This window comes from Pimephales promelas, chromosome 8, assembly GCF_988280905.1.
Source record: "Pimephales promelas chromosome 8, fPimPro1.hap1.1, whole genome shotgun sequence".
NCBI classification, from domain to species: domain Eukaryota; kingdom Metazoa; phylum Chordata; class Actinopteri; order Cypriniformes; family Leuciscidae; genus Pimephales; species Pimephales promelas.
In genome coordinates, this window is record NC_142776.1 from 34061436 (window position 1) to 34075879 (window position 14444).

The window sequence follows — 14444 nt, forward strand, 5'->3', positions numbered from 1 at the left end:
GCTTCCCAGTAATAAAGTTTTAAAAATAAAATTTTCCCTACAAAACAAAGGCATGGGCTCTAAATAACCTACACTGTAGTAATCAAACTTCAATAAAATGATCTAAAATAACAACCTTGTCTTAAAACCAGCATTGAAATGTTTAGTGTCATGAACTCAGGATATGTATTAGGCCCTTAATTATTACTTTAAATGATAAACCTAATATTATTAGGTATTATTTAAAACAATAATAATAAATGACTATGACTTGTGGAACCCCAGATCTTCTGTCAAGAATAATTGTTCAGAATCATTTTGTTTTAAAATATTTGTAAAATTATCAGCTAAATAAAATTAGTTTAGGCTGTTAATACCGTAAAATCTAATTCTGCGTGGATTTTAATGAGATGAGCTGAAAATCTAAATAACATTCATGAATTGCATATGCCTATTGTGTGGTGTGTGTGTGTAACACTTCTCTGATGTCACTGACATCAGTTGATGCATTAAAAATAGCCTCTGTTGCTCTGGTTTAAAGATCTAATAACATATAAACTATGTATAATCTGTGAACTCGTGCAGTTGCTGATGCTTTACTACAAACCATCTGCAAGACAGTAACTTTAAAACAACTAATTTTGTCCATTTTAAACACTAAAATTAATGTTCTTCCCGTCTACGGACGTTTCTCAAAGCGAAACTCTTTTATAGACTGGGAACAGACAATAACATTGGCTTCTTCTAAAGGTGACGGAAGAAGCATCAAGAAAATTTGCTTGGTGAATGCATTTAAAAAATGTTGTAGAAGTTTCTGTCATGATTAATAATGTGTCTGTGAGATATGGTGAGTGCTAGATCCAAAATCATATTATGATATGCAATGCATAGTGCCACTGAAACCATCAGTTTGCAAATGATAAGTTCATTTTGCCTCTTTAAAAACATGTAGCAAATGGTATATTAGACCTTTAAGAACCACCATCACTGTAAGAGCAACTACATTATCCTTTATAGTTTGATTTGGGCCAAAAAACAGAGTTAGCCTTGTGAAAAGAGTGTGTGCATGTGTGTGTCACTCAGACAGTGTTACACTCTTCGTTTACTGCTGTAATTTGAATCTTTGTACAAAATGTACAGTAAGTGTGAGACATGGAAAAAAGCAACATATACACTGAAAACACTTCTTATAGAGTCAGGCAAGGGGGCGTTTGGTACTCAAATCTCACTCACTTATTGCTGCAGCGAGTCTGAATTAGAAAATAAAATACAAAAAAAAAAAAAAAGTAAACATTAAAATGTCATAGCTTAACATCTCCCACCACCCCATCCCACGTCCGTAACATTATATGAGATAGATAACACCTGTACCACATTTTGCAAAAAAAAAAACAAAACAAAAAAACAACCGGGTCAGATCAGTTAGACATTAGAGTTTTTGATTCAAATTATGGCGTTTTGGGAAAAAAGTATAAAATGACAAATAAATAAAACAAAAATAAATACTTTGTGTAACAAAGTGGACCATTAGAGCACCAAAAGCTGGCCCCTGCTTTCACGTGATTGGATAGCAGGACAGGAAGTGTGGTACAGAGAGGGTTACGATTGGTCATTGTCTGGTGATGGGCGGCCTCTTTTTTTTGTTGTTAGTATGTCAGTTTGTAGAGCAGCTTTTTTTCTTTTCTTTTTTTTTTTTTTTTATAAAGAAATAAACATGAATACCATGGGAGGGGGATATGAACCCAATATCTGACTGTGCAGCTATCAAAACAATTTGTACACTTAATACATTGACAGATTCGCTGTCTTTTTCACTCTTTTTAGCAAAGGAATTTGGTTTTTGACGAAGAGACAAGCAATGTTTTTGCATTTGGATTATTTTCTCCTTCAGAGTTAAAGCTAAAAAAAAAAAAAAAAAAGAAGAAGAAAAAGCCCCACACCCTGCCTCTAAAATGTTGACTATTGTTGTCGCCCAAAGAAAAGGCAAAGAAAACCTGTAAAAAGCAAACAAATATATATAAATAATATATTTACACATAAATATATATATTTATATATACTGTATATAATGTTTCTTGCTTTATACTACACAGCATCAGGCATATCGTCTTGATTCCTAAAATATAAACCAGAGGCAGGTTAAACGAACGAATATAAAAAACAGAGGGGGAAGGGGGACGTGACAGACAGCAGCTCGCCCCAAACTCCACTGATAAGCAGTGCTAGTAAAAGTTGCGCTTGGTCGTCGATCTGACATCGGCATTGCATTTCTTTTTTTTTTTCATTCTAGAGTTGTACGGGGAGGCCGGTTCTAGATCGGCGCAGGGAGGGGCGGGGAGGCAACATCCACCCAGAGTCTGACGATCGGGGAGAGGGGGGTTGGGGGGGGTCAGAGTTGAAGGGAATCGACAGAGGCAGGGCAGAGCCAAACAGCGCAATGAAACATATCTTACTTACATCTTAGCTCATTTTACACGTACAGTCGTGATCAAGGCACAGGGAGCTTCTACAAGTTACTTTTTTTCTTCAATAAAGTTGTACAAAATAATACATTTTACAGTCTGTACAAGAATAATGATCCAGCAGAGAAATCAAAAGACAGACCAAAAGCCAGGCTAAAGGGGAGGAGAGGAAGTTGGAGGGGAGGAAGGGGGAGAGAAAAAGAGAGAGAGAGAGGCCATCCGTTAGACATCCTTCTTGAGTCTTGCGTCATAACTCTGTCTTACCCTCGGTCTGATGAAGTCCCCACGTGTCAGTGTACAAGATTTTTTGCAGCAGGGAGGAGACAGACAGAGAGAAAGATAAGGGGAGGAGGGAAAAGAAACAGAGAGAGAGAGAGAGGGAGAGGAATGATACTCTGAAAACAGGAGAGAGCAACCGGGAAAACTGGAGATTTAAAATGGTGCATATTAGCACACACAAACTGGGTAAACTAACAAACAGAAAAAGGTTGTATTATTACATATACATATATATATATATATATATATATATATATGGTTTGGATTTTTTTGCACTGCATTTAGTTCACTGTTCTGCATGAATCTGGCATTGCATGCGCTCGCCTCTCCTGCGATGCATCTAGAGAAGCAAGCCATGTGATGGGTCTTGTGTTCAAGTCATTCTCCACTCCACACGCAAACCAACCTGGGGCAGTAAATGCTCCAAACCCTCCATTTTTGTTGGGGAAAAAAAAAAAAGACATTTTGCTCTACATTCTGTTTTTTTTTTTTTTTTTTAAACGCATGGTCCGTCGTTTTGCTCTCAACGGGGGGGATCTGTCCACCTTTGGGGTGGGATGGGGTGTTGGGAAAGGGAAAATGGGGAAAAGTTGAGAGGGACACGCCAGGCTTGCACAGGCACTAAACGTTCAACAGGACCAAAACGGTGGAGGATAAGAATAGCGTGTGTATGTCTTGTGCGTGTGCATCAATATAAGTAACGTGTGTTTAGGCATATGATCGGAAAAAAGACAAGTTTGACGTGTAACATACATACGACTGCGGGTCAGGAGTTTAGCTGGACGCATGTCTGTATGTGTACGAAATGGCTTCCTTGTCCTGAGCAGTCCTGGACAGTTTTTTTTTTCCTTCCCTCCCTCTTTTCTCCCCCCCTCCCTCTCCCTCTCACATGTTTTGTTTTCCTCTCTCTCTCTTTTATTAACATTGGTAGTCCTTGGCTGTGTTAACAAGTCTTTTTGCTAAATATCACAGCCACGCTTTCATCAGTAACACAGTGCATCCCCTTGCCCCAGCCCCTAGTCACTCAGGATGGAGAAAGGCCATGTGTGTGTGTGTCTGTATGTATACATATATATGAATATATATACATACACATGTGTTTGTATATGCGTTTGTGTATGTGTGTGTGTGTATATATATGTATATATATTAATATATATATATATATATGCATGTGTGTGTGTAAGTGGTGGGGACTCATCAGTTTGAAGGTTTGATAATGGGGCGTGATGTAGGGCAGGGGGGCCTAAAGAAAGTTCAGGTGGTGAGTTTGCGTCCCGTCATTCCTGCTGCGATCACAAGAGTTCGTACTGTCGTAGGTGCATGCGCTGGATGATGTCTCTGCAGTCGTTGAACACTCGGCGGATGTTTTCCGTGTCCACGGCGCAGGTGAAGTGGGGATAGCAGTAGTGCCGGCCGTCTCCACTCGCTGTACTGATCCTCTAAATAGACAAAACAAGAGAAAAGGAAGTGATTTTATTAGGACCAGCAACATGACATGGTTTATATCGCAATGCAAGGACGTCTGACCCTTTGCAATTCACTGAAGTAAACATTCTAAGCAAACTAACATTTAGGGTCGTAAGATTTTTGAAAAGTCTGTTTTTTGATTAAAACAAATACAGTAAAAACAATAATATGTGAAATATTAAAATAGCTGTGTTCTATTTTAATACATTCTAAAATTAAATATATTCCTGTGATGGCTAAGCTGGATTTTCAGCAGATGTTAATGCTATGATAAAGATGGTTGTAAAAATCGTTCTAAATGTATAAAGACAACAATAACTTTTGCAAAACAACATCTCCAGCCAATGAATGATGAAAACATTGACAGCCAATCAGGATCCATCCTGATTTAAATATCATGAGCATTTAAAGTGGCAGGCGACAAAAATGCAGCGTACGCTTAAAATTTAAAGAACAGTTTCTTGGCCAGTACAGTAAGTTTATGGTCAATTTTCCTCATCTACCAGTTCGCAACTTCAGGATGTGTTGCTATGATGATTTTAGTCCCATACAAGAATCAGACTCACCAAGAACTCGTCTCGGATGAAATATTTTGCTCTCGTAACTCGTGGATCTTCCCCTTGCTCTGGTGTTGCTGTTAGATAGAAAGCAAACAGGTCTAATTAATAACACTGATGCCGTGATATCCATAGTTAATGATAACCAAAGTTATAACACTGTTACATGGATGAAAAACTATTCAATTTGACTAACCATCATCTGGTGTAGTGTAGCGTGCAAACTCTGGGAAATAATCCTCGATTTTTGATTTTCCCGCCAAAACCTTCTCAGCCAGCAAGTCTTGCTTGTTTAGGAACAGAATGACAGAAATAGTTCGAAGCCACCTGAAAAGGCAAGAGAGAAAATGAAGAGATTTGATAAAAGAAAAGATAATCATAAAGCTATACTTTTGTTATTTTTTTTTATAAGAAAATGCGGAAGTACACTCATTAAGCCCTCTTCTTCTCTACATGTGCAAGCATGTTTTAGGCATCCAAAAAGTACCTGTTATTCCAGATGTTCTTGAACAGGTTAAGTGCCTCCTGGAGTCTGTTGGTCTGATTGTCCTCTCTGAGCACCATGTTATAACTGCTGCTGGCTACCACGAAAATGATGGCTGTCACGTCTGTAACAGGAAAGAAAAGGATTTTAGCATGCACTTTGATCCAGCAATGCAAACAATCCATCTTAATTACAACCAGGGCCTGAAATTTGAGCAAATGATAGCAAAAACTGGCGTTGGTGAGTATATGAAACAGGGTTAATTGCCAGTCGGATGGTAACATTTTAATAGATCCTAACAATGTAATGTTGTGAGAACTTAAATGTGAATGACACTCGCAACGGACCAGTGCAGCATTGACACAAAAGATTGAGCATCGCCTCTTTAAATATTCAAACGTGTTACTTGAAGTTTTCTGTATCCAAACATCTAAAGCAAATTCATATAAAATTGTTAACCCATCTCTGGTAAACATGTAAGCAATAAGACGCGAGAGGCTGTGCTGTATCACGGAGAAGGAAGACGCAACTGACCGATGACTAGTTAAAAGGACAAGATATCGCAGCGGACATTCAAACAGATTATTTTTTATTATGAATATAGAACTGACCTGAAGGAAAATGCTATATCTACTCACTTACTCGATCTCTCACAATACTCTACTAAACAATGAACAACATCAATGAGATCAAACATGTGTTTGCCAAGTTGTCAAGAGTGGTTGCTCTGGGTGTTGTGTGGTGATACATAGAACCATTGGGTGAATTTATCATGAATAAAACACAGCTATTGACCTCTTGACACAATAACTTTAATAAGAATTAATCTCGGTTTCATTTGTACAGTGAAAACTATGCGGTTATTTTACATTTACGTATCTGAAAAGTGAATTTTTGCCGGTATCTAAAATGTTGGTGTCAAACCAACAAAGTGTTTTCACAAAAATAGTTTAATGGCAAGTAAGAAATATTTATGGCTGGTAAATATTCTTAAGTCACCGGCCAGTGATAGGTGTGGCAAAAAGTTAGTTTTAGACCCTGATTACAACTAATAAATAACCTAATATATTAGGCAGGCTAATGTGAATTGGCTAGCTCTGTGAATAGATACGTTTTTTGTGTGTGAATTTTGAATAAATATGATAATTATTTTACATTTTACACTGTAATAAAAGTACATCCTCCCTTTAATATCAGCACTGGCCATTCAAAAACCCTTTATTATCATCATTATTATAAAGCAATAAAAGCACAAGTTACCATTAAAACACTGGATCCATTTCCTGCGTTCATCTCTTTGTCCTCCAACATCGAACATACTGCAGAAAAATAGAAAATGCATCAGTCCAAAGCCCACAGACATGATGAGTACTTATGTAGTGCAGTGTTCCCTTTTTCCACCGAATTGTAAAAAAATAATAATCATAATAATTATGTTGTTCACTGCGTTTATGTTTGCATGTATTTTTTTCTAAATATATAGTATATATATAAAACAATATGTATATATGCATGAAGGGCTCCTGGTCAAACTTACTGAAAATTAACTTTGTCCACTTGAAATCTTGTCTCAAAAATCCCAGAAGTCAGAACTCTGCATCGGAGCAAGTCCTGAAAGAGGGAATCAACAAAGAGAACAGTTCAAAGTACATTTACAAAAACAAAAAAAAAAACATCTTTTAAGTCCCTGTAAAGTCAAAATTAAGTATGTGTTCTGAGTTTGTAACACCACAGAAAAATGTGTTATTAGCGAAATTTGAATGATTAAAAAAGCCGGCAAGTCCATAAAATAAGCTATTAAAATCTTAAAAAAATTAGCAGTATTCTCTGCCTTCAAACGCTGGGGGGCGTGTCCACTGGCTTTGCTGAAACCACGCCCATTCGCGGGAAAAATGCAGACAGTGATATTAGGTGATACTGCTTTCGGGACGGTAGGATGAAGGTTGAGGCGGGAGATAGTCGGTAACAGCGGATTATCAGTGAATCCCAGTTGTCTCTGACGAAAGTTTATAAAACGATCCCGTGTAAAATGATCACTACAGAGGCGGTGTTGGCGGTGTCATCCTCAGCTCTCCATCAAGGTGGTTCTTCACACAATTAATCCACCTCTTCTTGATGTGATCGTTTTTAGGAAATTTAAATAGACACCGATCTGTTTTGTACGTCAGTGCGTCATCAAGTAGGGGCGTGTCCAGGAGCTCAGGGGCTCCAGTGCGCCATCGAGCCCTGTTTTAGCCCCGCCCAAAAAAATCCGGAAAATAGCAATGTTGAAAAACTGTTTAACGGTCTAACTCCACATTTCAGTACTTCACAGTTCACAGTCTTTGTAATATGTTTTAGCAATACATTTGTAACATTTATAATGCGTTCAGAATTTTTACAGGGACTTTAAATCATACGGACAATGCCTTTTAAGATGAGAACAAGAAAGGCCAATGATCTTTGCAGGATCTTTACGCACCTGATCAGTGGGAGTATAGTCGCTCTGTTTCACAGTGTCAATCCTGTCCAGGAAACTAAAAAGAAAAACATATGTAACATTAACAACTGTCTAATTTATCTTCAACACTTCATAATCAATAGGACTGATATGTTATTTGGAAGAAATGAGTAAACGGAGAGCTGGATTTATTCCAAACAAGTCAAGACAAGGAAGAAGTGCTATGCACCTTGGACAAGAACAAGCACCTTGCATCACTAAAGCATCCATTAAAAGGCATTACCACATTATTATATTTATCCGTCATACCATCCATTTTAAAAACTGTGATATTGTGAAAAACCCAAGATATTTATTTGCAATATTGAACAAAAACTTAATTTACAATGTAACACAATATTCCTGCATCTGTATTCGCACACACACATTTTCAAATCACCACACGACACAAGTCAACCATGGAGGGAAATAAATGGCAGCTGTGAAATAAGCCAGCAGGTGGCGCATGTTTGTGCTGGAGATCAAAGCAGGCAGGGTTCTGAGTCATAGTGATCAGAGAGCGCTCAGTCAGACACTGCTCTAGTCAATGGATCGGCTCTAGTGGGAGGAAACGGAGAGGGGAAGAGAGGGCAAAACAGAAGGAGGGAGGGGGATCAAGAAACGCTGTCTTAGTCAAGCTGCTATCCGGTGAAACGGCTGCAAGATGGTGGTACGGCTCCAACTCGCCTCCTGGTTCTTTGTGTACGCAGCCGGGATCTTAGACACTCGTCAAAAATAAACATATGCAGAAAGCGATAATCGTTGTGCCTACTAATTCAGAACTAGATTTTTTTTTTTATAGAATATCAATTATATTTATGATTATGAAGATGAGAAAAGACCATTTAATACAATTTTCTTTAAACTAGCTGACCCTCAACGTTTTTTTTTACAGTTTTAGTTCCAAAAAACATCAAAATATATTTTTATTAGGGATGTGCGAGACTATTCGATTAAAGATACTGCTGCTGCTAGCCAACTTTCAAATATAAAGCATAACAATAAATGTCGAAAAAAATTGTAAACTAGTATTTCTATTTAAATTACCGTCATGTTAATGTTACATCTTGAAATTAATATATTATTATTATATTATTTTGAAAAGTGAATATCTGCAGCGGATGACAAAATAATTTAATTTTACCTCAGGTTTTGCAAGCGTTGTTTTTTTTTTTCTTTGGCGGCAGGTTCAGGGAAATGTCTGAGTATTTTGAGAGCCTACACTAAACCTTACCATTTTCTTTTATTGTCATGTCTAGTATTAAACTAGCTTATAGGCTTGTTATATTACAGGTTATGAGGGACAATATGGTATAACATTTATATTAGATTAAAGGCCCCTTGAAATCAAAATTTAAGTTTTTAGCTTTTAGTATGAATATGTTAGCCCTAAGATTATGAATAAGCTGGTATGCACCAAAACTGACAAAATTCACATTTAGGAGATATAAATTTGCAGTCCCTCACTTTCGCTAAAATGGATCACAGATTTTTATGACATCACCATGGACTTCCGCTTCTTCTGTCCAATCGAATGCTCCCTAGAATCTAAAGCGTTCCGCCCCCTATGCTACAAACACCACCTGGCAATATGGGTTGGAGACGCATGTTCGGTTCCTCAAATGCTCAAGTTTTATTCCATTTTCCAACTGTACGTTGGTTAAAGTCGCCATGAATTTAAAATTGACCATGCTTACTTTGTTTGCCTAAAATGATCGTTTTGTGGTGAACAATTCATCCATGCAAGTCAATCCACACAAAAAAAAATGTTTGGCTTCGTGATCTTTAATCAAAATCTGAAAATTCCCCTTCGATTCCTGACGACGTAGGTTTGACGGTTTGGGTGTCGGCTTAACATCCGTAACCACGCCCCTCCAACTGACAGAAGACAGGCTGCCTCTGTATTTGCGAGAATTGACAGCGTGTGAAAGGAGAGATGGCAAGGAGGTGCATTTTTGGTTGTGGCACTCATGGGTCAGTGAGTTACACGCAGGTATCATAACGGTTAAAGGTCCCCTGACATGAAATTTTCACTTTCTGACGTTATTTAACATTAATATTAGTTCCCCTTGCCTGTATTTAGTCCCCTCGTGTCTAGAATTTTCAATCGGTGTAAACCGAGCTTTGGCTATTTTTCTCTTCTCTGCAGCTCAGACGCGCTGATCTTGAATCTCCTCGTTATTACGTCATAACAAGGAAAGGTTACCTCCCCTTTCTCTGCTTTACCCGCACAGAAAATCCCTAATATTTATGAAAATTAAATAGTTAAAATATTTTTAATAGCAAATGGCTCATGAACTAGTTCCTTATAAATCATTTAAAGAGTTGAATCAAAAATCTGCATTTTTCAAAAGTACTAAAGAAAAGTCATTAAAGTATTGTAATTGGCATTTGTGAGAAATTTGAATGATTCTAGTGAAAGCGTAACGCCCAAATCAAAGCATGAGCGAAGCAGAGACAGTGAGAGAAATCCACGCATGTGCATCCCCCCGTCCAAGTCCTACAGGAATGTAACATACAGGGTTGAAATGTGACAGCAAAGCTGTAGGTCCCACACACAGCCCAGCATGGACTGCACTAGTGTGTGTGTGTGTGTGTGTGTGTGTGAGAGAGAGAGAGAATGCATGCAACACGCACAGTAGGCTGTACAAATGAAAGTGCGGCATGTCACATGGAAGAGGGGGCATAACTAGAAATAAAAAGAAGCAAACACTGACAGACAGACGGGATAAAACGCAGACAGACAGATGGCTGAGGCTTGCACAGACAGTTGTATTGTGACCGCAGCCGTTGTCTAACACCATATCTCAATTATTGCCTTTCTTCCTATTAATAGAGTGATTCCAACAATAGCCCAGCCAGCTAGTCAGACATAATACAACTCATGCCCCTCTGGGTACAATAGTTGAGAACGCATACAGCCTCCGCTGTCGTAATGCCAAGCAGAAGAGACCACTATAGTTGCGACAGAGTATATATATAGCCCTGCACTCCAAATCCAGACTCAACTCAAGTGGAATTCGAGAATTCAAACGGCCGCACGGCAGGAAGTTTGTCAAATTGTTGTGCGTCGATGTCTGCCAACAGTTGCAGAGATTCTAGCTTGGAGCAGTGTCTAGCACAGACACTTGAAAGCATGTGATAGATGTTAAAAGTCTTAACACACAAGATGGATATTAGCACATATGGAGTTGTTCTTATAGCAAGCAGTGTAGATATGATTAGGCAGCAACTTCAATTAAAATAAAATTGTAAAAACACTTCAAGCAGTAAATGGATGGTCTGGCCAAACACACACACACACACACACACACACAACGCATCACATGAGTCATATGACTTGGCCTACACATAATTTCTGTTCAGCTCCCTTTATTTATTATATAAAAAGTATGCAGCTCACTCATGCTTTAAGCGATTCACAGCAGGAACAATGCAATAAAGCAAGTTAAAGTGTAACAACATTACAATATTATATATATATCCCATATTTTTGTCCCATCGACTTGATCCTCAAAATTTTGCCTGTTAAAAATTATTTTAAAAAGCACAATATTAAGTTGTCAAAATTTTGGATGGATCTAATTGTTTTATTAAACTGCATCTTACTAAACACTACACACAATCAACTGTATTCATACTTTATTGACTACAAAGAGCGGATTAATTTAAAATATAAATCACCAAAAAAGAAAAGGAAAAAATACAGCCTTAAAATGTTGTCAATTTAAAACATTTTAACTAGTTGATTTTTACTTCAGCTTTATCTTAAATATTGTAATTATTAAAATAAAACCGATTGCAGCAAAGAGTATAACTAGTGGTATAACTGTTTACTTACATTTACTACATACAACAGTTATTAGTGCAATGTAGTAAGAAGCATTAAAGTATGCCCCCCCCCCCCCCTTTAACTTTGACGTTTTTTAGTTTCTACTACCTATTGTTTTAACACACATTACCACACACACACACACACACACACACACACACACACACACACACACACACACACACACACACACACCCACACACATACATACACTTAGAAGAATCTAACAAGAATCTACTGACAACTGTTTTTTGGAAAAAAGAATAAATGTAAATGTAAATGCATTGCTGTGTTAAGAGGTTCCAGTGCAAAAAATGATTCAGACCTGCAAAAACTAAAAGATGGCAAACTGTATCCCAAACAAACAAAATATTTACTGATGATTAGAAACTGTCACCGCATGTCTACACCAGACACGAGTGTGCGACGATACAGAGTACGTGATGTACAAACACTGCCTGGTAAAAGTAAAGTGCACGAGTAATATCACAAACATGCAAAGTCACTTGTAACGCCATCACCCTGATCTAATTGAAAACATTAAATTTACTTTAAGTGTTTATTTCAATATACAGACTTTTTGCACTGTTTTCAAACCATTTAGAATTGAATAAAGAGAGAAAACCTGCACTTTATCACATAATATACAATAGTCACATCGCAGGATGTGCGATGTCACGTATAGGGATCGCACTTAATCAGTTCCGGTTCGGAATGCATGCGATTAGTGGATTAATTGCAAAGTTTAACCATCATAGAGACAAAAACACATGCAAATGATAAACTAAGTCCTGTCAGTTTAAACAAGCAGAAGATGACTGGAAGTCACACGCCGTTTTCTGTGCTGCACACACAGATGTGAACATTGCATTCAGCCCTCTTTCTTTTCTTTTGAGCTTAAACAGACAAGTGCACGCAAAATTAAGTCAAAATCCCTTTCTCAGCGAGTATCCTCACAAACACAGTCAGTTAAACATTATAAACAATTGAGAAAGAAAACCAATGCATATTATTTTGGAATCGTACATTCGTCTTAAAGTGACAGCTGCCTAATATAGGCTACCGCAGCTTTCGGCGTCACCAACGTTAATCAAACAACAAAAGAGAAAGAGAAAATCACTTTTGTAGCTTTAACACTGATACATTGTATTAATTGTTATATTTTTAAGTGTATGAAGTGTCATTTTACACCTGGTTATTCAATCACTGTACCTGAATGCAGTTTAGATTTACCTGGAAAACAAAAGCACTGCTTATTTCATTTGTATATTTGTTTCATTATATTTATCTATGCTTGTAATTTGCTAATTATTTTCTATGCAAATGCAATCTCAGAAAAAAAAAAAAAAAAATCACCCCAATCATTCAGAATGATTAATTCTTTACGAATAGACCTATTCAATTCCTCTGGTGAAATTGTCGCAATAAAAAAAATAAAAAAATAAAAAAAATAAAAAATATTTTTTTTCGAATATCGTGCAGCCCTGAATTGCAGTCACCAAAAGCAACTTAAATGAAACTGTATTATTTATAGTATTTAATCAATTATAAATACATTAAATCATTAAATAATTTCTGGAAATGAACAACTGAGAACTATTATTAATACTTAAAAACAACAATATTTAGATTTACAATGGACCACAGCGTGGAGCATTAAAAAATGTATAAAAAAGAAAAACTAATATTTTTTTTAAAAATTATAAAAAAAATTAAATAAATCTCCTGATGACTAAAAAGTAAAGCTAAGAAAAAAAGAAAACATGCAAAGAGAAAAACCTATTCATAGAGAGTGCCGACGGTGTATTAACATGGAAAAGCTGATAATATCCTCATCGCTTACTAATCTGGTTAATGTTACAGCTCATCTAGTTAACAGTCGAGTATTAAGAGTGTGGATTAGGCAGCTTCCAGGCCCAATACAGCAAACACTCTTTAGGCTCAGTGTGTGTGTGTGTGCGTGGCATGATACGGTACAGAGGATATCTAACGGCCTTTCAGAAACAACAGTGGCGTTCAACAACAAACTTTTATTGTTTAAAAAAAATTACTTGCATTGGTTGTGCCGGTTTTATTTTATCTGTTAAAAAAATTAATAAAAAGGAAATAAAAATAATAATAATAAAAATAAAAAGTTAAAATTCAACTTCCAAAAAGATACCAATATTTATCTCAGCAAATGTTAATTCAACGACAACTTGGAATAAATCGATAGCCTCCACCGCATTTTCCCTCTCTTACACACACACTTCTGTAAGTTTGCAACGCCAGAGTAAGGGAGCAGCAGAAACCGGGAGAGAGGGAGCGGTGGAAGAGAAAGAAAAGAGAGAAGGCTGTGTCTGACATTACAGCGGCGCTCCAAAAATAGCTCCCTGGCGCCCTGGCCTCCAGCTCGGTTGTCATAGCGACAGAACCACAGGCGCTATAAATAGACTATCAGCTCCAAATCTTGTGTGACTGGAGAGAGGCCAGAGAGAGGGAGAGACAGACAGAAAGAGAAAGAGTGAAGAGAAAAAGAAAGACAGAGGGAGTGGAGTGATATAGAGAGAAAGAGAGAGAGAAGGTGGAGAAGGGCCAGTCAAAAAGCAAAAAGAGAACGAGAGCAAAAACAGGTCTGGTTTCGCAAAAGAGGGATAGGGGAAGAAAAGGGAGAGGAAGAGAGACGCTCGAAGAGACAGAAAGAAACATGGCGGATGGTTCAGGAATTTTTTCTCTCCATGCACTGGGCTTGTGTTTAGGAACTACGGACAAGCAAGAATGCAATGTTTATCTGGTTTACAAAAAGATTGTAGAATATATATATATATATATATATATATATAGCTTTCTTTTAAAATAGACAACCTTAATGAAACATGTTTTCCTCTCTGAAACACATGCAAGAAAGAATACAAAAATTTAT

At 37.2% G+C, this 14444-nt stretch overlaps 1 protein-coding gene across 3 annotated transcripts in view; it reads right to left on the reverse strand.

Moving 5' to 3' along the window:
- Nucleotides 1-969: 969 nt before the first annotated feature.
- Nucleotides 970-14444, reverse strand: part of gnas (GNAS complex locus) — a 36448-nt gene continuing 22973 nt past the window's right edge. For all 3 annotated transcript variants that reach the window (XM_039692527.2, XM_039692528.2, XM_039692530.2), the window contains exons 6-12: nucleotides 7693-7747; nucleotides 6769-6842; nucleotides 6492-6550; nucleotides 5235-5355; nucleotides 4944-5074; nucleotides 4757-4824; nucleotides 970-4162 (exon numbers count right to left, since the gene is read on the reverse strand). In XM_039692527.2, coding sequence (XP_039548461.1) covers nucleotides 4016-4162; nucleotides 4757-4824; nucleotides 4944-5074; nucleotides 5235-5355; nucleotides 6492-6550; nucleotides 6769-6842; nucleotides 7693-7747 — 655 coding nt within the window. In that variant the 3' untranslated portion in view covers nucleotides 970-4015. The remainder of the gene's footprint in view (nucleotides 4163-4756; nucleotides 4825-4943; nucleotides 5075-5234; nucleotides 5356-6491; nucleotides 6551-6768; nucleotides 6843-7692; nucleotides 7748-14444) is intronic.